This window comes from Carassius gibelio, chromosome B3 (assembly GCF_023724105.1).
Source record: "Carassius gibelio isolate Cgi1373 ecotype wild population from Czech Republic chromosome B3, carGib1.2-hapl.c, whole genome shotgun sequence".
Classification (NCBI taxonomy): domain Eukaryota; kingdom Metazoa; phylum Chordata; class Actinopteri; order Cypriniformes; family Cyprinidae; genus Carassius; species Carassius gibelio.
In genome coordinates, this window is record NC_068398.1 from 10,635,395 (window position 1) to 10,663,391 (window position 27,997).

Consider the following 27,997-nt stretch of genomic DNA (forward strand, 5'->3'; position numbering starts at 1 on the left):
TTACGGCTCTCATCAGATACTTAAGCCTGTTAAATAGGCCACCTGAAGTCCAACACCTAAATCGAGGACAAAGAAACTATTCTGGTTGATCAAGGGCAAGCGGATGTCTCCCGTATCTGGGGTGTTATCTTAAAGCAATGGCAAACTGACTACGAGGACTAGCATACGACACGATTCGCATACTGTTTTCAATCGTTCTGACAGATGTTTCAATTCTAGTTTACTGTAGTCAGTCTGTGGATTTACATTTCATAAACCTAAAGTGGGTTAGACCTCACAGGAGGGGTTTGAATTAGTTTGCCGGTCGTTTAACACAGAATCGCTGTGTGCCAGTTCTTCGAGGGCTGGATCATTCGTCCAAATCCACCCGCTATTCAGATAGCTTGTTAAATCAACCAGCGAAAAAACATTGATTGAGTTCAAAAGGAGAGCAGTATTGATGAGTGTTCTGTATGAGAGAGAAAGAAATAAGAGGGGTAAACATCAGTGGTGGGATGTTAAACATCTGCTGAAGTGTCACAGGAAAGCCAGAACATGCTCCGTGACTCAACGCATGGGTGTACCAGGGCGTATGTGTGCACAAGTGTGTGTGTGTGTGTGATCGGTTGTTACTCAACTGTGCACACAAAACACTCCCTACCTGCGAGCGATGGCTGTGATCCCGCTGGAGTTGCCATGGTTTTAAAACAAGCCTCACCTGTGAGTCACAGCCGGCCCTCAATCACTCAGCCTCCTGTCGTCAGACTCTCAGCTCTGGGGCCCACTCATCCAGACAGTGCCGGGCTCAGCCGGATCTCTCTAATCCCATCAGCCTCCAGGCGAGCACTGCTGATGGGACCTTTGCCAGCTGGAGGGTGACATAACTGCTGTCCGCTCACCTGTGCGTGTGGGCAAGCTCAGGTCAAGGCATTTAGGTGCAGTGTGAGGTCACACTCTTACTGTGAGCTAATGCACCTGCTAGGGCATTGTTAGCATGTGGTTTCATTGAACTTAAAGCCCGTTCACGCCAAGGAAGATAGCTATAAAAATAACAATAAAGATATATTTCTAAAAATTGCTCTCAATATTAAAGAATTGAGTCCACACAGCTAAAACGTTAAAGACACAGAGAAACGATAACACTTTAGGAATGATTTTTTTCCAGCTGATGAACGATATTCAATCATTGACAGTCGGAATTCATCCTTATTTACTGAGCTCAAGAATTTAAAGCACCAGACGGGCATTCACTTAGAATAAACAGTCGATATCGCTAATATTCATATCGCTATATTTTTATAGTTATCGTTCTTGGTGTGAACGGGGCTTTACATGTGTTCTTGCGTCACAGTGGTGCTCAGGTTTCCCTCAGGAGTTGGCTTTAAATATGTAGCACAAAAATGTGACTTTGATTCCCAGGAAAATGTGAATTTTGCACTTGAATTAAAGCGTATGTTGAATACGCTGTACTTATAAAAATATTCATGTCTGTATTGGTTGCTAGCGGGATCACAGACATTGCTGTGGCTGTGCTGTTGAAGGTGATGGAAGTGCCATTTTACTAACTTTAACCACACACCCTCTTTCCAAAACTCTGCCCTCTAAAGATAATACCAACATGATGTCAGCAATCCAAAATGGTGTTTCTGTTTCTAAATGGTCTTTGATTGTCTGGTTGACTAGTAATATGTGGTCGAATACAAACACAGTTAAAGTTAAGGTGATGAGTAGACTGAAGTTGGGCTCAGGTTGTTGTGCTGTAGGATGCAACCCAGTGTTTCCCATACATTGATTTATTTGTGACGGCCCATAAATAAACATGAGGAAACACAAACGAATAAAAAAGAGCGCTGCATGTTTCAAAATCAAAACGTGGCACGGGTGTTTTTGTATCACTGCACCTCTGAAGGAAACCAACTGTCTTCAGAAAATTTCCATTTTTTGTCATTTTATTTCATCTTGCTTGATAATGCAGGGTGTGTGAGCTCAGTGATGTTTTGTTAACAGCTGTTAGTGGGGAAACCTCTATTTCTGGCTCTTGAGAAGCACCTCCTGCTGTCAGACAATGTAATGTACTTGTTATTTATTTTGCTTGTTATCCGAAACAATCTACTCTAGAGGGACTCTGTTGTTATTGATACTTTGGGGAAATCTACCGGAAGATAAGTTTTTGCCATAAAACCATGCACACACAGTAAAGTTTATGTTGCTGCTGTTGAAACCATTTGTCCGTCTGTCTGTCGCACGATTAATCGCATGCAATTGTCATACGTGTCTCGTCACTAAAGATGGTTCTGTGATTAGGAGTTCCATCACCTGCTTTCAAATTGAGCGCCACTTACTACACAGAGCCATACATACTGTAGTTCACTGATAAGCTACGCAATATCGCATGCAAAACAAAATGTGATTCATCTGCGATTTATGAAGTGATATTGCGCAGATTTTGATTGTGATTAATCGTGCAACCCTAGTAGATAAATATGAAATATGATATGATATGCATGATTTGCCATGCTATGGTAACATTTTATAGAAATAAAAAAATTTGCAGAAGCATTTGACATCATGCGTATGGGCACCATAATTTCTGCAATGAATGAATGAATGGATGAATGTTTTGTTTACACAAGCACCCCTGTCGTCTCAGTATGATGATATGAATACACAAATTTAATCTCCAGTCACATACACAGCAGCTGCAAGTTCCTCACTGCAACCCGTCAAAATAAAGGTATAGTATAACATAAAGAAACTCAAAAATATATTACTATTTATCAGTCTTAAGACTGTTGTGCAACAACATTGCTGCTACTACTACTACTACTACTAATACTAATAAATATTAATAAATCTTTATTTTTAAAGGAATAATCACATTTGTTTTCTTTTTCATTTTTACAGTAAACCTCTGTTATGCAGCGCTTTGCTTGCCAAAAAATAAAAGGGTAAAAATTAAGCACATTTTATATGACCCTATTTTTGTTTAAAAATGGATACTATAAAAAAAAAAAAAAAAAAAGGAAATAAAATACAGGCCTGTGGCTCTTAATTTGTTTTTTATAAATTCACCATTTGTAAACTGAGGTTTACTGTTAATTTTTTAGAAATATCAAAAGCATTTGTATTAAAACTATATTCATTAAATAAATAAAAAAAATTGAATTGATAATTGAATCGAATTGAGAGCTTGTGAATCAACATGTAGAAATTCAGTGCATACTTGTATGTAATTATAGTTATAAGTTGTATTTTGTAGTATTCTGGAGCATAGCCACTCTTGGTGATATTACGATTTCTTGACAAAGCATTTTTGTTCACAGATTGCTGTAGGGTAAAGTTGACTAATTATGCATACTGCATATTTGATTGGTGTTCTGCAGCAGGACATGTTTCATCTCGTCTACAGGTGAAACAATGCCATAGGAGTGTCTGTAACATCTCTCCCAAATAGTCAACTTCGAGTGAAGTAAACATGGTTACCACACAATTCCAGGGGAAACTTATACTGTAGGTGTGTGTGTGTGGCAGTTTTTTTTTTTCTACATGTTATGAGTGATATTGGAGAACGGAAATAACAAGCAAAGGTTTCGGTTACAATATGCATATTGCCTTCCCTTAAATCTGTTTGATGAAAGCATTACCATACCCAACAGGCATGAAATTTCACTTGTTCAGGGACTTATTTCATCAGAGATCACCAGGAGCAAACTATAATTTCTTCTTTTTCTTTCTTTTCTTTTTTTTCATTTAAAAAAAAGTGAGAGGACATATTTTTCATGCAGAAAATCTGGACAGGTGGTTTCTTAGCAACAACATGCAACAAAATGTTTCTGTCATATCACTCAGTGAGATGCTCAGACCACTGAAAGAAATAGACACTGAGGGCATGTATTTGGTTATATTCATCAATAACACATAAAGTTCTTGTTATGGGGCTAATGTGCTAATAGACGAGCCATTTTAGATGAGTTTTTAAAGGGATAGTTCACCTAAAATGAAAAGTCTATCATCATTTACTCCTCCTCATGTCATTTTAAAACAATTTGACATTCTTCTGTCTTAGGCAGCATGTAATGCAGCATGTTCAAACTGCTTCATAGCTCATAAAGGCGAACATGTTTCATGAAAGTAGTCTGTTAGCTAAATTCCAAGTCTTCTAAATGTTAAAAAAGATTGTTTTGAGGAACAGTAGGGTACCATAAGGCTAAAGGCACACTTGAGAAAAAAAAAATGCTATTCACTGCATCTAAAATGTATTAAAAAAAAAAAATTATATATATATATATATATATATATATATATATATATATATATATATATATATATATATATATATATATATATATTAAGGCCGGGACTCGATTAAAAAAATTAATCTAATTAATTAGATGCTTTGTAATTAATTAATCGAAATTAATCGCATTTTAATCGCATATAAATATTTGACCTGAGAACAGTGAGAAGTAATTTTTTTTCACATGGATTTATAGTATACCATTGAATAATGACTGAATACATAAGCTTAAGCAAAAAAATATTGTTTATTTTTGTTCAACCAAGTCTAGCAGACCAGTGCAATTTTTGCCATTAAGTGTAGCAATAGCATATTTAGAAACAATTTAGAAATAGTACATTTCAGAAATTCAGGAAGCTTATATATATATATAATATATAACATTGGAAACACTGACTATTAGAAAACATCTCTCTGTTGCTTCAGAGGCCATAACATACTAAGTCCAACTCTCAATAACCTTGGCCAAAACAATAAAGAGTTCAACATAAACTGTTGCACCAACAAAATAATACATAGTTCAACATAAAGTGTAAAGTCCATGCTAGCTGCTATATGTTTTGCGTTGAGGTGATACTTGAGGCTCATAGATGTGCTGCGGTGATATGCGAACGCTAGTTGGTGCTCCAGTATAATCGGTCCCGCCGAAACTCATCCAGTGAGAAACGTTCCGCGGTGCAAAAAATAATTATAAAAAATGCGGGAATTTTTTTTCTGTAATTAATTAATCTTAGTTAACGCGTTATTTTTTGTGTAATTAATTAATCTCAATTAACGCGTTAAAGTCCCCGCCCTAATATATGTATATATATATATATATATATATATATATATATATATATATATATGTTTAAGTTCATTCTTAGCATTCTCACTTTAGCAAAGTTATTGCTATTTTTTCATATTGAAAATTAAAAAATTTATGTTCAATAAATATACTGTCATTCAAAATGTTAATATAAAATTTAAAATACAGAAACAAAATCATTTTAATAAGTAAAGATTCTAAAAGCATTGAAGGAGATCCAAGATTAATTGAATATATATTTACTGTAGTAACAACAAATGATAATTTATCATATGATGATATGATTAATATCATGTTTTTAATAATGGTTTCATTCTAAACATGGTGATTATCTCTAATATGGGCACCCAACATAATATATGATATTTACCATCTGAATCTAACCATGTCATGTCATTTCCATGTCAACTGGAAAAGTCAGTAGTCTATTAATTGTTAATTATTGTGCCTTTTAGCCCCAACACAAGGGGCGCTTTTAAAAAACATACTTTTACACATTATTTCGTTATTAATAACTGTTGCTTTAATTATCATACACAAAACTGAAAATTGTTAAACAGACATTTGTCTTAAAATATATGCATTCATTTTAGTGATTTTAATGCATAAATTGTACTCATCTGCTACTTAAATCTACAAAATAAAAATAAAATGAATAATATTGGATCAAGTAAGCACAGAATCAGCTTTGCGCTGCTGTGCGTGATTGCGTCAAGGATCAGACAGATATATACATGCATCTTGAAAAGCGAAGGTTTTTGAAAGTGAAGTAATATCAAAGGCACCCTTAACCCCCGTTGTACCCTACATTATTAACTTTCTGACAAGAAATTATATGTGTTATAGGTATAAGTTTCTATAAATTTCATTATGTATTCACAAATCTATGTTGTTTCCCCAATATGCTGAATATTGTTGAATCATTTCGGCTATATTATGGTGCTTTCTTGTCATTTGTTACCAAATATAGACCTATAAGAAAGAGAGCGAGAGATTTTTTTTTCTCCCTTGTAATTGTTAAGTAAACAAGAGAAGTGCTTTTGTAGTGTAAAAATATGGCTGATGTTTATGCCCTCTGAGGCTTTTAAGGAATACGAGTACACACTCCAGTCCTATGAAATTCCCACGGCCCTTTGACACTTAAACAATCGATACGTTTGCAGTTACTTCTCTGGGAAGTTAACTGATCCTTTGACCTTACAATCACTCGCAATATATTTAATAAGTGTAAAACAACTTTCACCAGTCGCCTTTGTGATCTCGACAAAGATAAAGCTTTTGTCGCTGTTTCAGAAGTCCCTAGGCCTCAAGAGATTGCATCTGTCATAGGTTTCCCGAGAGTCATTTGAAAGGGAATGGGTTTTATAAGAGATGGATTCAATCCGCACACCCACTCTCCTCTCGGTCCGGGGGTGGATGGCTCTGAGCCGTTGCCACATCTTGTCTGAGCTCTCTCTTCAAAGAGCTCTCTATCTCTAATACTCCGAGCTCACAAGTAATGTTGCAGAGCGCCAACGAAATGCACACCTTTTTTACCATTAGTAACAATGCGCTTTGGATTTATTGCATAATGAGTCAACACATTAACCCTGATGAGGTTAGCCAAGACGAACGCTTCATGCATATGGAACGTGGGATAGCTTGGTTTAGCATATTCATTAATTGAGTGTTTCTGTAACTTCTAGCCCTTTGGATTTTTTTGAAATTGCATTCTTTAACAAGCCGTTTCCAAACTATAGTTTATTCAGTTTGTCTGCTGTGGTATGTATCTCCAGAAGAGATGAATAGTCATTTTTGCCTTTAAAATTGCCTTTCATTTTTTTTTAACTGTCAAGAACGAATGTCATTTCCACCACTCCTCAAATAAAGAGTAAAATAGTTGTATTGAAATTTAGGATCTGTACAATAAAATATGTAAATGATCAAATGCACTACCGTTCAAAAGTTTATATATATATATATATATATATATATATATGTGTGTGTGTGTGTGCACTGTATATATTAATGAATACTTTAAATAAAGGATGCATTAAACTGACAAAAAGTTACATATTTTACAAAAAAAAGCTTTATATTATTTAAAGAATACAAAAAAAAAAAATAATAATTCTGTGGTTGACAAAACCATTAAGCAGCACAGCTGATTTCTACATTGAAAGATAAAAAAAATACAGATAAAAATAATGAAGGATAGTGTTATACTGAAGTCTGGTGTAATGATGCTGAAAGTTCTGCAAAATTCATCACCAGATTAAATTATCTGTATTAAAAACATTTATTTAAAATTTAAATTTATTACTAGTTTACTGTATTTTTTTATTTATTTTTTGTCAAATAAATGCAAACCTTGTAAAAGAGACTTCTTTCAAAATAAACATATATATATATATATATATATAATTACTGACCCTAGGCATTTAAAATATATATATTCTACTGTACATTGCACATACTGTGCATAAAAATTTTTTTAAAAAACAAAAATTGGCCTAGTGGTTAGAGAGTTTGACTCCTAACCCTAGGGTGTTGGGTTTGAGTCTCGGGTCAGCAATACCACAACTGAGGTGCCCTTGAGCAAGGCATCGAACCCCCAACTGCTCCCCGGGCGCCGCAGCATAAATGGCTGCCCACTGCTCTGGGTGTGTGTTCACAGTGTGTGTGTGTGTTCACTGCTCTGTGTGTGCATTATGGATGGGTTAAATGCAGAGCATGAATTCTGAGTATGGGTCACCATACTTGACTGTATGTCATACTTGACTGTATGTCACATCACTTTCACAAACTTATCTCAACTTAGTGATAGAGACATGGCAAAAAATAAATAAATAAAGGCAACCGTTAGTTTAAATAAAATCAACCCTCAAGTCATATAAATTCCCATAACTGAATAAAGCCCCAAACATGTGGAAAGTTAATGAAAAATGATTTTTGGAAAGGTCAGAATGGCTTAGTGTCTGTAGTATTCTTTTAAAATAGAGAAGGGAATGAGAACTCGAGACTGGCCTTTGAAAGAACAGATGAATGTGGGAGCAAGATTTGAGAGGAGGAGTGTGGGTGAGAGAAAAAGAGCTTCCCGATCCTTGTGGAGATGCTCTGTAATTGCTGTGTTGAGATGTGGGCCTATAATTATTCAGGAGGAGGTGCGGGCGGCAGGTCACGGAATCGGCCGAAAGGAACCTCCTCTGCTTTTGAGTCCAGCGCTAATTTACCTGCTGCTAGTTAGAGGCACGTAGGCATACGAAAAGGGATTAGCACGGAGTAATGCTACATTTATTCCTAACAGTTTTACTGCTTGACCATAATGGAGCAAATGGTCCTCAAATGACTCTTTTCCTAAAGGAGCACGTTTTCATTATGTCTGGGTCACAGGGGCCAGTCCTGCTGTGACAAATGGGGCAAACTGTATTAGATCTCTCTGAAGAGGTCAACTTTAACCTCGGGGACTCGAGGAGGACTCCCTTGTGAACAATCTGCTCTTGTTTTGTGCAGATGAAAGTGGAGGTTGTCTTCCTGTTTCTGAAGGTTGAGGGGAAGAGGACACTGTTGGTCACTTATAGTGTGGAGTGTGTAAACGCAATTATACCTCCATGTTCACCTTTTGGATATAAATGGTTTTATGCTGTATTCACTCAAATACATTCAGTTTGCCTTGTATGAATGTTCTTCTTTTTATTATTGCTGTTGCTTCTAGTAATTATGTATTTGACTTTTAATTTCCAGCCCACTTTAAGGCAGCAATTGAATCATTTTAAACAGTAGTTGACTTAAATAAAACAAACCAGCAAAGCATATTGGGTAAAAACCTTGACCCACTCAAAATTACCCAGCATGTGTTCTGTGCAATATTTACCCACGGCCGGGTTACCAAATAACCCAAGTAGGGTTGTTTTTAAGCCAGCATTTTTTAGAGTGCAGATATATTGCAGTTGAGTTTTTTTTTTTTTTTTGTCTAAACAGCAAAAAAAAAAAAAAAAACACATAAAAATCATATATTTTTTTAAATATTGTCAAAAAATTTGACTATATCATACATTTTTCACCCAGCACTATAAAAAAAAAACTCTTGTGTCATTGAGGTATGCTTTCTGTAAAATAAATAAATAAATAACCTTCACTATTTCTGTAACCCCCTCATGTTTTCCAATCCAGTGTGGTTTAATGGGATGTTTTCCTCCCATTGAGCATAAAAGGAGTTTATGTGGTCGACTCTCCAGACTGTTATGCTGAAGGTATGCTGCTTATTGAATGGAGTAGTTTAATGATCAGGGGACGCCGAGTCCACTTCTAATTAAGTTCTCAAAAATAAATCAATCAGCCTGTAACCTGCAGAGGAAGACACACTCGCAGATGCTTCCATGGAAACCATCAGTGAGCTGCAGGAATATGAAGTGTTATCACAGGGTCAGGAGGTTATGTGTTGAAAGCGCAGTGTAACAGCATCACCTGCGTTCTGAAGCAAAGACGCATCTGTCCAGCTCGGATGCCTCTGCCTCTCTCAGACCTGCTTCATTTAATTGGGCTAATTGAATCTAGATGCACAGTTATCTCAGCCAGTGACACACTATCGATCGCCCAAGCTGTTTGTTGTGGTCTGCCATGACAGGCTTTCTTTCTCTCTTCTTACATAATGTTACATTCACTGTATTAGTCATGCAGGATGTGTTGTTCGTCTCATTCCGTCTCTAAATTCTGATTGGATGAGCCTGTTTGAAGGTGTTATAATTTAGTTACACAAGCATTAGTGCTGTGACCTCTGAGAAAGAAAACATGACACCTCGACCTAAACTCAGAACCACTGACAGATTGAAATGCCATCAACAAACAGGGACATTTCTCAGTGGACTAGGCATACAGTTACTCGGTATTGGGCTAAATATCATTGCGATTAAAGCACAGCTAGAAAATTTAAACATTTTTAAAGTGAATTAAAAACTGTAACAAAAACTATATAATATACATAATAGTGTATGAATAATACAGAACGAACACAAAATGAGCTCAAACTAAATAACTAACTTGAGATGTGGTAATGTTTGTAAAGTAGCAGTTTTAATGTACAGTCACTCACAAAAAAAAGTAAAGAAATCCAAAGTATTTGATGCCATCATCTTCTGTCGTCAGGCTGTGCAAATTGTTTCGATCGTGAAGCCACACAAGGTTGTCTTTATAGTGTTTTTGTCACATGCTCTGCATCATGTCTAACTCTCTTACCCACGGTAAAAGGAAGGCCATTGAGGTTTGATAGTCACATGTTATCTGTAGTGAAAAAGTTTTGTTTTTACATCTATTTCAATTGTTCAGACAGTCAGATGTTTGTTTTACGTTGAATATAAATCAGAATTAAAGTTTCTTGTCGTCTCATGTGTGTCTAAACACTGGCCTTGGCTTGACTCCAGCAGCTCTGCAGTGTGGCTGGACCAGTGGTGCTTCTCATTAAGTGCATTCTGGGAATTCCTAAACATAATGGGAGGATCTTTAAGGATCCTTCATCCACTCAAGGGTTTAGCATGATAGTGTGTTTCATAAGAAAGTTCAAGCCTAGTTTGAGCACAAGACCGCAAGAGAAGCTTGAAGTATGGATTTTCTGTGGTTGTTCTTTAACTAGCGATTAGTGACTAGTGCTTTGCTCGCACTCTCATTTGGTGTCTTCTTCACTCATTAAATAGGTTGATGTGCATTTTTTAACCATGTCAAATAGTTCTCCATTGGGTCTCTTTAAAGGATAACTTGCAGTGCTTGTATTATCACAGTTATCTCAACTCATGGGTCATGACCCAAAATGGGTCCGAGGTCTGTTTTTATGCAGTGCTTTGTCTCAAATTCATTTTGCTTAGCTAATGAGTAATTGGCTCAGTGTTTGTTCCATGTGTTACACACGTAAATCACATTCTGTTGTTTATGCATTTAAAAAATTATAATTTTTGTGTTTTGAGACTGAACTTTGAGGCTATCTCTAAAAAAACTGTACTTGTTAAGTGATTTTCTTGGTAATTAATAATTTAACATATTGTTGGGTCTGCAGTTCATGGTAATATAAATGTGTTTGTTTTTTAGAATGTATATTTGAAATCAAGCAGCGACCAAACAGACAAACTTGGTTGTGAAGTAAATCCAGTTGGGAACCACATTGGCAGGCTTGTGTTTAGGAGGATTTGCCATTGTTGAGCCTGAATTGGAGATCGAAACTGAGATGAGATTTGTATTGCATATTGAAAATAAGCCTGCATGCAGCCTGCCCAGAAACACAGAGGGAGATAGAAAGAGATGATCCTGCTCTTTTTAGCCCCTTGATGTGATTACGACAGGGGTCTGATGGAGGGGGGAGGAACAGTACGCTAGTCATTAGACTGATACAGTCGCTATCCTCCACACATTCCTCTCTGATAGCACACAACATGTGCTCCGTCTGCCGAGGGCCCATGCACAGACCTCTGCCGCATTAGATTAGCACTGCCAGCATGTTGTCAAGCGCAAGGCCAGCTGTTGTTGCTTCTGAACATTTGTGGTGTCAATCATTTATTAAGCATAAAAAAAAAAAAAACAGACATTGCTGGTGTTTAAAGAGTCGCATACCAACAATTTTTGATGTTAGAAAAATCATTCTTAATGTAAAGCACAGTTTGATAAGTTTACAATTTTAAATTGCACAGATGGAAGGCAGGAACATTTCCTGTGTAAACAGCCCCTTAGTGAATTTAAACTCATCATCAATCTGTTTTCAATAACTTGATACCAAAACTGGTTTTGCTTCACACTAAGTAGATTTATGTTAGGGATAATGTATGATTCGGTGGTCATAACCATAAAATACACCTAGATCTCGTGATCCGTCTGCCAGAAGAAGATAATTCAAATTTTCATTAATGTCTTGTCACTCTTCCCAGCCCTGTTTCCTCTTAAACTCTTCTTGTAGTATGTTTTGGTAACATTTTTCCCTTAGCCTTTTATCGCTAACACTACATTTCTTTTATTTCTTGCCTGTCAGTGCTAATGTCAGGTATTAAAGTCAACATTGGGTTCCCAACAGCACCATAAATGCTGGGTGGCTGAGCAATGGTTGCGTTGGTAGGCAATAAAAAGTTGTAGGATTGAATCTGGAAGAAGTGTATGATGTGCTTTGTTCAGAAATAAATGAGTGCACTTATGGGTGCAGCATCATATTTTTTCCATTTCCTAATGATGACAGGAAGGTTCTCTGGGAATATTGCAACAAAATGATGGGCCAAGGTTTCACAGTAATTGATGTTTCATCAGTGGATTTCATCATATGAGCCAAAAAGTGGTTACTCATAGATTTCTTGAAAGAGCCATCATTGGTTTTCTTTGATTGTACACACTTTGTGTATCAATCAAGGTTAAAGTCTTCTTTAATCTCCTCAGAAATATAAGGCTCAAAGGCAGCTCAATCAGCCAACTGTTGTAGATGTTTTGACTCATCCTAAATTGAACAACCTAGGCTCACTGGAAGAACGTAAAGATGAAAGTGAATGTGGCAACATTTTATTACGTTTCTTGTATGTAAAGGACAATTTGGAAATCAAATGCCTGGTGAGTAACACTCTAAGCGGCGCTTCAATGGCATTTCAATATACCCTACCCTAAATCTAACAGATAGTGTTAACAAAAGAAATAAACTTGAGATAAAATGCTTTTGTTGAAGCAACCATGACATTTTAGTTTGTTTTCTTCAAGTTTTTGATCTCTTTAAGTGACGTGACACATTTCACAAAACTTGTACCAGAACGCACCACCAGGTGAGCTACTGAGCAAGTTTACTTAGACAGAAATAGAGCTAATTATGTGATGCTAATTTATTTAGAAATCATGCACTATGGTAAAAGTGATTTTAGGTCATAACATATTATTGTTGAATCAATTTGAAAAAAATAATTTTAAAGGAACAAATATTTTCAGTGTTTTACTGAAAACTGCAGTAAATTGTATCAATAGGGACATTTTCATAGTTTAACAAAAATGTAGACAGAGACACTTGGTTTCAATGAGCCTGTGTTGCAGCTAAATACTGCAATCATGGTCTCTTGGTTATTTATAAAATGTGAAGGCTTCATTTTTTCAAAGAAGTGGTTGGACTGCTCGCATTGTGGGGAAATGAATTATCTACAGTATGTTTACATGCTTGGTTGAACTTATTAACACATCACACAATATAAAGCTTAACATCAACTTTAATTAATTTGCAATGTTAACCATATTTATCTAGTATTCACTCACTGTTTTTACCATGGCTTTCTTGCCTTTTCACTAAAGTGAAGGAGTTGCACACGTTCCCCTTACAGAGAGTCAGGAATAACCAAGCTTTCAGACAAAGTGTATGCTGGCCTCATATTCCAATTAGCTCTTGCAATTAGGCTGGCAGATGTAGCACATGAGGACTGGGATGATAAAATTAGCAACACTGACAGAATTAAGAAAAGAAACCACTTTAGCCCCGCCCACTCCCTCTGACCTCACTTGTGATTCACGAGTTCAAGGTGCTAGCTTACGTGACACTGACATACACTGACAGTAAATTGCAGATTTCCAGTGTTGAATGGTGTTTTGTGTTTGTGTGAGTTACACGGTCTAATTTTTGTAGGCACTGGAGTGCTGACTACAGCTCTGCTCCTGTGAGCTTGCCGTCTGCTGTTTGCATAGACAGATGTCTTCATAGGCAGTATTTTACCTGAAATGGCACCTTATAAGTAGCTGAACTAGAATGTGGTACACTAACACAGAGCAGACAAGAACAACACTACTAATTTGAGTAGTATTATATGGTAACATTGCTAAGTTAAATGTAAATGTAATGTATTTTTCGCTAAAATTGAACCGATACATGCCTTCATTTTCATAATTCTGAATATATACAGTCTGATTTTAGGTTCTTAAAGTTCTGTTTACAGGAAACCCTAAATCTTGCAAACTGATTTACATATCTGTTTACATGTATTTTGAACCAACCTTCAGTGCGTCAACAAGCTCAGGTGTTGACATCAAGGATTTTTAGTTCTTCTGTTGAGCATGAAAGCAATTGTTCGGGTGCATGTTAATTAACGCAGGTAGAGTGCATTCTGGGATTGCCTTCTCTGAGAAAGATACATGCAGTGCTTCCAGTTTTGGCCAAAACGAGGCACCTCTGAAGCCAATAGAAGATTGTTTCCTATGTTTTGGGACAGATTTCGCATCTGGAACTCATACGTGATTCCTTAATATGCCACCTAGGTAGGCAGCTCACTAGGTTTGGAATATGCCCACTTCATTACCCTTCTATCATTCCCACATCAGCGTCAGTTTTGCTCTTGATTGCTGGAGTGCCATTTGAGTCCAGACCTGGTCTCACCTAACCGTTATGTAAACCACCCACATGTAGCACCAAGCTCTTCACATCTCTACCTCTCTTCATTGTATCTTATCTCTCTCTTCCTCTCTTTCTTGCCCTCGCATGTTATGAGGATGTTGTTGACGGGGTCTTTTTAATGAGGTATGCTGACAGGTTATTATAAAGGAGTCGCCGGGGGATGAGGGAAAGAGAGGGAAAGAGTCAGAGGGTAGGTAAAGAAAGATTTTCTTAAAAACCCCTTGAAATGGAGAGAGGTCTTTCATCCTTCAGAGAAGAGAGCTGTACTCCTCAGTGTCAGTGTGTGCTCTCCACATATCATCTCGTTCCTGAACATTTCATACCGTGTCTTGCTGTTGTGCCAAAGTCTGCAGGCTGGCATTGAGACACATGAAGCCCAAACAAAAAACCCTTGCTAATATTTTGATCAATGAATATGTATTTTTTCCTTCGCTTGCTGTGCGTCTCTTTTTTTTCTTTCCATCTAATGGAGCTCCTGGGGTGACTGATTTTGCTGAGGCGCTGCTGCTATTCTCCATCTTTCTCTCCGTCAGGTGCAGACCCACTTTTAGAGCTGCCCAGAGAGTGTGGCTAGAGCGGGAAGGTGACCTGTGACGTCAAGCTAATGAAGCCTAGGGAACAGGTCTTGTCGCTCTACTCGAGATTCCCTAACTAACAGCGCTCGTTTTGATCTCACACTTAATTTATTATGGAAAACATTGACGTTTTTTGAAGGATTGAAGAAATATTGAGTGAAAAATTTGTCAGACTAGTCCTTAAGTAGTTTGATGGCTATTAATACCTGACCCAAATATGCTACATAAAGTCTGCCCAAAAATGCCTTCTAGTCCAGGCAACTAACAGAGTTTTGACCTGGTATTTCTCTGTCTGTTGACATGTTCCAGCCTGTATTTGGCTCCTCTATGTATCTTGACTGATTGAACGGCATCTACCCTGCCTAAAACTCTTAAAAATGCTCAATCCTGGGTAGCACCAGCTGTTCCTGAGGTCTTTTTTAATTGGCACAAAGATAGTGACTGCTTATTTTGAGACCACTTGAGTTCCACTTGGTTCCTAACACTTTAACCACCTAATGCTTAGTCACTTACTATGTCATCTACTTTTATAGATCCATTAAGTTGCAAATTTGTAAACTTGAAGTGGTATTTAAGGATTTGCTGTTGCCTTTATTTAAATAGAAGAAAGTAGTTAGATTAGACAGGCAGTGAAGTGAGAGCGAGAGAGAGGGACAGGGTCAGAAAGGACCACAAATTGGACTTGTATTGGACACACTGAATAAAAATGCCTTCAGTAGCTTCTGAATTAAAGAGCCATTTGGCAATTAGTGAAGTCATTGCATCACTGCAGATACTGTTAGATGCTCCAGTTTTCCAGTTAATAGTATTTTGATTAGTACCATATTGGTACCATATCTGGTACTGATTACACCATATTGGCTGGACCAACTCTAATGTAAATTTAATTATAAATTGCTTTAATGCTACTAGATGCTACTATAACAGAAAACTCATTATTGAGACATTTAAATTGTTACTGACACAAAATATGATTTTAAATGTGAGATTGGCAAGCAGCTTTCTGAGATTTAGGTATATACCATTCAAGCATATAGGAGTCTTGAATGCTCAAAAATAGCTGTCAGGATGCACTGCAAATAATAGACTGACTATCCTTGAAGGGGACTTTGGTTGCTTCCAGAATCACATACTTCCCTCTAGGGGTGCTCGATCACGATCAGCCGATCGTTATGCGCATCTCGTCAGCAAAGCCGGTTCTCTAATCAGCTGTAAATTTCATCAGGTGCGTGATTTCACATAGAGCAGCTGTTACTACACAGAGCCGTTGTTAACTGAGAAGCTGCGCAAATCCACGTTCATTTTCAGTGTTTATTTGCGCATCTTCTCAGTTAACAACGGCTCTGTGTAGTAACAGCTGCTCTATGTGAAGTCACGCACCTGATGGAATTTACCACTGATTAGAGAACCGGTGTTCTGTCGATTTGTCCTACGCTGTCAGATTTTCCTACCTCCCACTAAAACAGTGGGTAGTAAAATTCCACAACGAAAAATGCTACTGTAAAGTTATGGTTTATTAACGTCTACACCTACCACAACCCTAATCATACCCTTACAGTACTGCAAATACAGTAATTATGTGTTATATTCGCGGTTGTGGCTAGAAGGGATACAGCTACAGGAAACCAACAATAAATATTATTTTCTACCAATTAGATTGCATTTTTATTAAAGTCTACACCTACCCCAACCCTAAACCTACCCTTACAGTAATGCAGATACATTAAATATCATTGTTTAGCATGAGACAAAGGACGCGATATTGATGTGCGCGTGCGCAGTAAACCCGGGTAGGAAAATCTGACAGGGTAGGATAAAATGTCAGGACACTGGCTTTACTGACGAGATGCGCATAACGATCGGCTGATCGTGATCGGAGCACCCCTACTTCCCTCCCTAATATTGTAAGAGGAAAAAAACAGTACATGTACAGTACATTTACAATGCACATATGATAAACACTTTGAAACAATGTAGCTGAAAACACATGACAAGACAAATGTAGTAGCCTACTTATGGATTACGTTCATACTACACACATTTGTACTATATAGAATTTACTTTTAAATGGGTCGTATGACATTGCTAAAAAGAACATTATGTTGTGTATTTGGTGTAATGCATGGTTTAAGGTTTATTTTCCACCTAATGTACATTAATGTTGCTCCTCTATCTCCCGCCCTTTCTGAAACACATTGATTGTTACAAAGCTCATCATTCTGAAAAGTGGGCTGAATGCTGATTGGCCAGCTATCCATTGCTTTGTGATTGGCTGAATAACTCAAGGGTGTGACGGAAATGTTATGCTACTTTTAACATACTGTGATGCCGTCTCCCGGCACGACCAGACAAAACCAATAAAACCCATTACAAACAAGGAATTTGTTGCATCCAGTGGGGAAAAATGACTTATTATAATGACTTATACTGTTTTTTTACACATTGCGTTGAGTATCGCACCACAAAATATAAAACCATGTCGGCATTTGTGATCGGAGAAACAGCAACCAAGCGCTACTCTTCACTGCTTAAAACTTGTGTTTGAATCATCAGTGCCAAATTCTTTAATTATAAAACATGTACTTACAGGCTATGGGTTAGAAGCGACAGATTGTCCTTGCTAAGTTGGAACTGCCTCACTTTATATAACAGCCATTGATCACAGACCCATTGTAGGCTAGTCTGCAGGTTCAAGAAACAGTCCTGCATAAAATGAGTCACATGAGTGAGCTTGAGTGAGGAATGGCCGGTGGACTTGAGAATGGCGCAGATTTGACGAAGGACACATGTGCAGACAAAGCTGCCGTAGCCATTTTTAAATGTATGAGTGTAAAAGTTAATTGGTGCTGTATTTAAATGTAGTGGATTTAGCTAGATGCTAATGCCACAAACAAACTGACATGCTACATGATAAGAGGGTTTATGGTATCAAGTAATTTTATGACATGGTAATATGTGCCAGAAAAGGGATTGGGATTGAGGGTTAAGCCTGTGTTATATTCTGGATGTTATATTCCGGAGCATTCTGTTATATTCTGGATGTTATATTCCGGAGTATTCCGGATGTGTACACGGACAACGTTGACACAGACTACTTGTGTGTATACGTTTATGGTCCGCTACGCAACAAACATGTGAACAATCAATTGCCCAGAATTATTGCACATCTGGATGTCTTTATATTGTTTTATGAAAGGATTGTACAGGTTTGGGTAGAAACGGGCTTCTTCACACAGCCTGCGCATGTGCAGTTGGTGCTTTCAAAGCCCACCCAAAAAGATGGCACGCGAATGTCTGCACAGAGCCTCCACACACACTCTCAGATTTTTATGTCACGCATACCATAGCGGACACACACATGCGGAAAGTACAACGCAGGCTTTAGAGACTGGTCTGTACTGTAGTGATGTTTACTGAAAAAAAAAAAAGAAAAAGAAAGAAAAAAAAGCCTTGATTTGGACCGTTTTTGAGTTGTTCATGGAGGGATGGTCGAAAGGTTCCTGTGAGGTGTTAAAGGTTGCTGTATAGGATATAGCCATTCATGGTGAATTTTGGAGGAAGAAAGCAGGGTTCGGTGGTGTTGTGCTGTCAGCTTCAGGCCTTTGTTAACCCTTAGGCCCTGGCAGACTGTGGCTGCTCTAATTGGAGGAAGCCCTGAAGGAGAAGTGGATGGTGCTCAGGGTGCTATGACAGATGCCCGCTCGAGTGAGCAACGTTGAAGGATTACAGCATGGCGAGACGGTAAAGTGTTTATTTTGGTTGCACTAGGAACAGAACTTGGAGACAATTTGCCCTCCCTGCATATGTGCGCTCTCAGAAACACCAGACATTCCAGCCCTTCCTTAAAACGCACGGTATACAGACATCCTGCCAGTTTAACAAGCCCACAAACTAGCACTTCAGAGCAAAATATGTTCATTAACTCCTAACATATGCTCACTTTCTATCTCTTTTACTTCCTCACATCCTCTAAAACACAGCCTCAAAGCCCTACACAAAATGTCAAAGCTCTTTGCTCACCCCCAGAATGAGTGTCTGCTTCCCTCCCACAAGAATAATCACACTCTGTTTAACACAACATGGAATGATGAGGGATGATGCTGTGGACAGTTTTTGCAGTTTTTTTTTTTTTTGGGTGTACAGATGCACAGGCCCTGCTGCCTCATATGTTCTTTTTCAGATGTTTTGTGCTGGAGCTCCTTAGTCAAGTAGCTTAACTTGAAGGCACTAACCATGCTAAAACCTCATGGAAATTTGTGCATAATCTAGTCTTTTTAGCAGGCAATAAATGCTATCAGTTGCCTTTAACCAACCCCAGGTTGTATCTGCTGACGTTGTTTGTATTTTTCAAAATGTTTTAATTTATTGATTTATTTTTTGTAAACAAACTAGATAATACTATAATCTAATTTGTAGCTGACAGTATTGTTAAATTAGCCAACTATTTAGGAAGCAAGCTATGGATGGGAGAGGTTGATTAATGAATTTACTTATTTCTGTATTTGTGTATACATATTTGGCCAATAATTATTATTATGAATGGTTAAATGGTTTTTTAAATGGTTTATTTTTGAATATCTGTCCTTGTTTCAATTTCAATTTCACGATGCTCTTTTTGAAATAGTAAAAACTTCCCTTGTCTTCTAAATGATTAGATAACTCGTCAGTGGTGGGTAAAGAGTTAATGTGTGGGTGTGTGTGTGTGTGTGTGTGTGTGTAGTGTGTGTGTATATATCAACCCGCCCTCATCGCAGAGTTATTTTAAATTGTAATGATATTTTACAAAATTAATGTTTTTACTGTATTTTTGAGCACATCAATGCAGCCTTAGTGAACACATAAGAGACTTAAAAACATTTATAAAGCATAGTATTTCCAAATATATCAGAACTTTTCTGAGAAATTGTATTTTCCTTGATCTTTTGACATACTAAATGACCTTGTAGCATTTAAAAATTGTTTTTTATTTTTTAGAGTTTTATTTTATTTTTATTTAGACAAAATAGTATGTAATTTTAATATTAGCTTTCTGGCCTTAAGGACAATTAACAGTATCTCTGCAATGGTTAGTCTTCTAAAGTTGGTGCATCCTTAGTGTATTAATTTTATATAGGCCTGTCAATAACTCATGCACACTTAACATGTTGCAATTCTGCCAAATTTAATTTAAACAAAATATTTAAACAAATATTTCCCTCTCTTGCAGAACATCATGGAACAGTTCAATCCCTGTTTGCGGAATTTCATCGCCATGGGAAAGAACTACGAGAAGGCTCTCTCCAGTAAGTATCCTCACATCACATCTCCAGATATCCGTTGTTTCATCAATGCTCAGGCAGCTGTCCAAACCCTCCACGCCTTCCCATTCGCCTTTAATGCCACTTCATTTGAAGATGATGACAATATTTGTCATCCTGTCATTCAGATGGCCACACAGCCTTATCAACTCTCACACAGCCTGAGACACCTCCTGAGCTCAGATGGGCTGAACACAAGCGCTCCGCTGATGAGGGCATTCACAGAGGAGATAATGTGCCCAGCATCACTGATGATTTGATATTTAGCCATTAGACAGAGGAACAATCAGACGACTTTGGAGGCTTTGTTCGGTAGGTGACTGATGAAAGCCAGACAATTGCCCATTGATGTCTGCGTTCACACTGGCAAATGTAATCTTGCTCTGGCAGCCTTGGCACCGACAGTGGCCATAAAACCTTTAGGGTGATGTGCAGGAAAACATCATAAAGGAATATCCCAGATTTAGTTCAAGCACAGTTGACAACATCTATTTTGAGAAAATATTTTGACTTCTTTTTTTTTTTTTTGGGGGGTTACACTGAGGTGTTTACAATGGAAGTGAAGGGGGGCGATCTATAAATGTCAAAATCAGTGTTATTTTAGTATCACTGAGATACTGTTATAGTTTATCATAATGATATTTTGAATCATTTTTTGTTTTTATACTTTTATTTTTTTTCTAATTTAGTAGTTTTATTGTGTGTTTGTAATTTTTTTGGTATTTTTGGTTTTATTTTTCATTGATAAAAGCACACATGAATGCAAACAGTGATCTTTTAATTAATGCAAACCTACCATAATTACATTACATTTAATTGTACATTTATAAATTATGTTATCAAATAAAGTTAATAAAACATGCTTTATCAGAAATCTCTGTGCGTCTTGTTTGACAGTCAGAACAAAATCAGCTCTCCGAAAATGTAAAGTATTGAGTGGTTTGTGTTTGAATGAAGAGATCCCTGTGGACTGATTAACCACTGACGCTGATCTGCATAATCAACAGAAGAATAAAGCAATTTCCGCATTTTATCTTGATGAGGTATGCAAAAATGTATGCATTCTATTCTCTATCTTGAACACATCGGCCAAGCAGAAAAACTTATTGGACGATGCCGATATTTGAAAAAAAATGCCAAATATCGGCCGACATATCGGTCGACCACTACAAATAATGCACTTTTATTTAATTATTCATTTATTTTAACCTAATTTATATTTTAAATAAAAACAATAGACAAGTTTTTGTAATGATCAACATTATTCTATGCACTGCAAAAATTTTATATTACATAAATGTAAAAACCTGTTTTGGCTCACCATCTTTATCTGTTGTTATAATGGAGTTACGATCGGCTGATGCTGCAATCATGCCATGGTCTGCCTGAAAAACATTTGAGCTCCATTCGTAGCTCAAACTCTACTTGAACCACAACTTAACTAAATAATATAAAATCTAACAAAAAATATTGTAATGTTGACAAATGTCTGAAAAGAAGAAAATATTTTTAAAAGATATAATCATATGTGATGTGTCGCATAGAACTTCTGTGAGTGTCTTAATTGTAAATTGTGTAAAAAAAAATTAAATTTACTTCTAAAAAAAAAAAACATACATTTGGCAGTATCTTACAGTAAAGTTACCTATAATGTGGCATTTTAAACATTTTCACTGTGTATGGCAAGATAACAGTTTATCTGTGTTTTTAACACCGATAAAGCATTTTTTCTTTTCAGTAAAAATTCCACACAAAAAAAAATTTGTGCAAATGCTGAGCTTTACCTTATCGAATTCACTATATTCCTTTTGAGAGTCATGAAGGAAACGGGAGCTACCCATAAATCCCAGCGCCCAACGTACTTGGGGATTTATGTAAAATCTGTGAGACAGCCTGCCCTTCAGACTCTTGAGCATTAAAGGCAGATTGGCTGAGGTGGTTGAAAGACTCTTATCCTCAAAAAGGGGCTGACTGCACACAGGGGTCCATATGCTGTCAGACTGCTGTCCACAGGTAGCTAGTTGGGTAGAGTAGTTGCGCAGATTACGCAGCAGTGGCATAGAGAATGTCATGGTTTTTACCACAGAAACATTGCTGAAAGGACGTAAAGGCAAGACACAGAGTTGAAAAAGAGATTTATTCCATAATTGACTACCCCGTACTGACGGAAACTAGGGTCTGGTGGGAGGTCCTAGGCCACTAAGTCCACCAGAATGAATCGTAATCCTCTTTTGCTCTCAGGCCATGTCTTTACCACCCTACCCCGTGTTTTAGGAAATTAAATCACTCAGACACAAATTCAGCAAAGCTTTCTACCCCCATTTATTATTTCTGACTGGTATTGTTCTTGCTGATTTGTTTTAGAGCCTCTGGCACAGCAAGATGAATGAGTGCAGTAGGAGGAGTGTGTTATGACATGGTTCTTTCCCAGTAAAAGAGAGAATTTCAAAGCGAGAGACCTACATATATGGATGAGAATTGTGGAGATTGCAGTTCCACTTTTATAAAACATAAGTTCTACAATCTCAAATTAACAATATATTTTATTTATTTATCCAGCTTCATTAAGCTTACATTTTTTGAAGCTAAGCATTAACAATTAATGTAGAACTTCCTTAGTCTAACTTGTGTATCAGTTTGTTGAGCAAACTGAAAGTTTTATAAAATCACAAACAAGTTTTACAACCTTGTAAACTTTTAAAACTGTAGAGAACTCTAATCACTGTAGTGGTGACTTGAAACTTATAACTTCTACAACTGAATATAATCAGAAACCTTGAATATAGCTGAAACATCTATTATTTCTCAGTGACAATTAATTTTTTGGTTGTAAGTTCTTTATTTTTATTTTTTCGATTTTAATATTTTAAATTTAAATACTAAATTGCTTAGTCAACTTTTGTCATGTTTATCTTTTCTACATTTTATAGTTCCATCAACCTTTAAAATATAATTTGTGTGACCAAAATAAGTTGGAATGTATTTTATTTTTTTTATTTTTTTTATGTTGGCCTCTTCTTGATTCCAGTCAAATAATGAGTTCCTGTACTGGCCTATACAACTTAGAATATTATAGGGAGAAGAAGCAAAGAAACAGAAACTGTGAAGAAGAAAAAATACAGTGAGTCTTCGTTGTCTCTGTGTGAGTTTCCAGAGTTGATGGTCCCATCTGTCAGGCACATTTTTGCATAATTTCCTTAAATAAGCCCTGAACACTATCCACCAAAGTGGCTCACCTAGTGCAACAGTCTGCTTTGGCTTACTTAATCAGAGCCACAGCTGGTCATCTTGATGAGTTGTTTGCTCAACTGATTTTTTGTGGCCTTTCTGCCCAAGTCAGAAGCGCAGGGTGGTTTTCCATAGGCTCTCAGTTGATTCAGACGAAGGTCCAAATTGATTGATTGTTCTCCATATAAAAAAGCTGACTGATATTTTATTGATAATAGCTAACCGTTTTCTCCATGCCTGTTTTCTACATTCTCATTCTGAGGGAGTTGAAGAGGCATTGTTTCAGCTGTGGTGCAGTGTGGGACATTCTTAGTGGAAGCATTGTTGCATAACAATACCTGAGCTGCTCTTGGAGGTTTTTGGGGAAGACCAGTGTCTTGGCTACTTGGTCTTACTTTGCGGTTATAGTTGCTGGCAGTGGCTTTGTAACTCCTTGGTACTGTATTCACAGGTAAAGATTGACAGTCATGAAGCAAGTCTGAGCAGCTGATTCCAGTAAACATCTGTGAGGCAGGAGATACAGGTGAGCCCTGTATGAGTGGGCCACCTTTACCTCTTTACTGCTCTAGTTAATAATAGGAGTGCTGCCAGTCCTGTGGAAATCACCAGCATATGCTGTTGGGATTTTCCTGGTCTCTCACACTTTCACCAAATTGCAAATGCTATTCCCTTGGATATAGTATAGGGAGCTATTTTGACACGCTTTCTAAACTGGACACATGGCTACAACTGAATTACTTCATTATGGTCAACTTAGCTGTCTACTTTGCAAGCACATGTTTTATTTACTAACTTCAGTAAACAAATGCCCTATTTCTATTTTTGGTGTGCTATACAGCTATTCCATTTTATCTCTATGTCAAACATAATAGAATGTTTAAAAATGTTTTTTTTTCTTTTTAAAAATTGAAACCATTATTGAGCAAAGACACCTTAATTGATTAAAAATGGCACTTATAGTGTTCGAACATTTTAAATTCAAATAAATGGTATTCTTCAAACTTTGTTCTTCAAAAAAAAGCAGAGTAAGGTAGGTTGGTTGATTGGTTGCTAGATTAAACTTTTCTCAGGTTTAAAGATTATTGGGTCAGACCATGTATATCTATGAATTGATTGACAGAGCAACAAACCAATCTGAACTAGGGATGCAATGAGACCATTTTTGAGTATCTGCCGATACCAATCCAATACCAGTGCAGTTATTTTTTAATCAATATATAATTTCTATAATTCTCTGTGTTGATCTGTTTGTCACTCTTTTGTTTGTTAAACACATTCTACTACATATAGATAACTTCATTTTAATGAAAAATAACAAATTAAAAAATATATGATCATAATCTATGACAAAAACTAGGTTAGGGGATAATTCATCGCAGACTTTTCTTTTAACAGTTTTAAACCTCAGTTACCGTGCGCTCTTGAAGAGAGTTTCGTTGTTTTGACTGTAGTAACTGAATGGGACACGCAGTTTTGTTCCTTTAGTGGGACTCAATAATGACATAGAATAGTATACACAAAATATCGGATTTTAATCGGTCTCGTCTGACCGATTCCCAGTATACTAGCAGAAAATGCCAGTATCAGAGCCGACACCGATCCTGAGTATCAGATCGATGCATCACTAATCAGAACACAGTTTAGAGATATTTTGTCTGAGCCACAAGAAGCAAAACTGTAGTTCATTAAGTCTCCGAAAAGGTCATTGTAACAGTCGGGTTTTACTACTGAATAGCCTAGCATTACTAGCCCACCAGTTAGACCAACACCAAAACAGCCAAGGTTAGACCACTTCTTAGTTGGAAAATCGTACACATCCTCTCTCACTTCCTCACACATGTGGGAATCTAGGGAGAGTTTTTTGGAGATAATGATATTCTGTTTATTCTTTTTCTCCGAAGTTGACATTTTAAAACAATAACGAGGCATGGGATTGGGAAACGGTGTGTGTGTGTGTCAGGGACAGCTGGGCTGGTCTGGTAAAGAAAAAAGGGCCAAATTTCAATAGTCACAGGAGGGCTAATGTTTACTCATTCTAAATGTGTTTCCTGTATAACTGATTGTGTTTCTTGTTGTGCAACAGACTCATCTAGTCCTATAGCTTTTCTTGCCACTCATTACCGAGCTGTACTGACACCAACTTGCGCAGCTGAGAGCCGTCCTATTCTCGTAATTTGATCGTCAAATATACTGCTGTAATGAGAGATGAGAATGTTTGTGACATATTTTTGCACTTGCCTCTATCTTTTTGCAGGTGTGACGTTTGCAGCCAAGGGCTATTTTGATGCTCTGGTGAGAATGGGAGAGTTGGCCAGTGAAAGCCAAGGATCTAAAGACTTGGGTGAGTCTCACCGTGCTGTTTTAGCTTCAAGGGAGCAGGCAAACTGTGTGGCTTGATCTGAAATGACACCATAAAACACGCACTAATGGAACCACATGCTCAGCAAAGTGCCGATGCTGCTTTCATTAGGCCCGACTGTCAGAATTTGTAGCTGAAAAAGTTCTTTATATTGAACCTTTCTAAATCAGAAGTATTTCGGATGTAGTTTATGTACTGGCTTGAATTATTCCTTGTTTTACTTGCTCAGTTTCTCCAGTTTGCGTTGAAAATGAAGTCGAAGGGCTGACAGCAATGGATGGGAAATCATCTGCCATGCTGCAGGGAAACTCACCGATGCATCATTTATGATCCGTTTAAAAAGCAGTTCTAGTTCGAGGGCTATAACATCTTGAAATAGCATTTCACTTTCTGCTACAGGAGGCTGTCAGAATTGTTGGTCGTTTCTTTGTTCTGCCAAGGATGTGAGAGTGGGTGTATGCGTGACCCTCAAGATGCTTATTGCTTATAGGGATTGGCTAGAGGTACAGCAGCAAAATCTACTTTGTATGCGTGATATGATATCCATTATCTATTGAATTTTCAAGGCCTTTTGGGCATGGCCTGAATTTTCTTCTACCTCACTATCAAGAGCCCCAAGTGAATTTAGACCCTAGTAAGACTTTTGTTTGAGATATTTGGAGAGTTTCTACTAATAAGACAGTATATAAGTAGTTATTGAGTATTGGTACGAGTTATGTTCAAATTATTGATCCATTTAGGAGCTAAACAAGGGAATTACTGCATCTAAAATTGTTTACTAAGTGGGCTGTATATTTCATAAGTAGGGTTGGGAACCGTTTTTTTTGTTGTTGTTGTTGTTGTTTGTTTGTTTGTTTGTTTGTTTGTTTTTTACAATGCAGCAAACATTTCTAAATATCTTTAAAATACTTTGATGTCTTTAGAGTGATGATAGATTTTTTAAGCAGCTTACATTTGGCCAAAATCTAAAAAAAAATTCTAACAATACCCAACCCTACTTATGAAGATACTTTTACTGTAATATATGTGTAATTTTGACATTTCCAACCTTTAAATTGACAGTAAGTAAAATACAGTATTGAGTAGTTGACTATTGTGCATTTTTCCTTACCACTATTTTTTAACAGTTGTTTAATGATTTTAATGGAATCGAAATTAGAACTGTTAGGTGGAACTTGGTCCTCTAAATACCATTTCTGGATACTCCTGTTTTTCGAATGTATTCGGACATACTACTTGTTTGTAATACTGCTGCATGCTATATATTAGGCAAGTGGACATATTTAGATGCAGCAGGTGTCTGTATGAATGAGTCATTGTATTATTCACTCAACCAATTGGGATAGTAAAGTGTTAATTGGAAGTAAACATGAGAATATCAGCAAATCTTAAATGTTATCTTGGTACTTTTGTCTACTATTTTCGGAATACTACTGAAGACATACTCTTTTCACACTGATTTAATCATCGCTAAATTATGCAGCCACAGTTTTTATGAGTAAGACATTGAATCATTCACTCAACTGATTCATTCAAACATAGTTATTCATTCAAAATCTATACAGCTGACTGGATTTATGAGTGACTCATTTAATTTATAAAAAAAAAAAAAATACACAGTCAATTTATTTGTTCATTCAGGAACAAAACACCACTACTGTGTTAAACAAAGAAGCTGCATATGATTCTGCTTTTACTTTGTTTGGAACTGTTTTCATTGGCTGTGCAAAAACAAACACAGTATTGCATCTGAAATTTAAAGGGGTGGGTTGATTTCACTTTTTTAACGTTAGTTAGTGTGTAATGTTGCTGTTTGAGCATAAACAATATCTGCAAAGTTACAAAGCTAAAAGTTCAATGCAAATGTAGGAATCCTCTATTAAAATTCTGGCATTTTAATGCCTACAAAAATGGCTGATTGGGACTACAAGTAGTTACTTGCCGGGTTTGTGACATGACATAAACCCAGATAAACCCCGTCCTCGGGAAAAGGGAGCAAAGGGGGCAAGGCCATGCTGTGCTACTTTAGAGAAGAGGAAGAGAGAACTAGAGGTGCACGTAGGAAATCTATTCATATATGAATCATGATTATG

General features: G+C 37.0%; 1 protein-coding gene across 5 annotated transcripts in view; it reads left to right on the plus strand.

Moving 5' to 3' along the window:
- Positions 1-27,997, plus strand: part of LOC127953281 (brain-specific angiogenesis inhibitor 1-associated protein 2-like) — a 78,486-nt gene that overhangs the window by 1,422 nt on the left and 49,067 nt on the right. For all 5 annotated transcript variants that reach the window (XM_052552317.1, XM_052552318.1, XM_052552319.1 and 2 more), the window contains exons 2-3: positions 20,227-20,302; positions 25,800-25,886. In XM_052552317.1, coding sequence (XP_052408277.1) covers positions 20,227-20,302; positions 25,800-25,886 — 163 coding nt within the window. The remainder of the gene's footprint in view (positions 1-20,226; positions 20,303-25,799; positions 25,887-27,997) is intronic.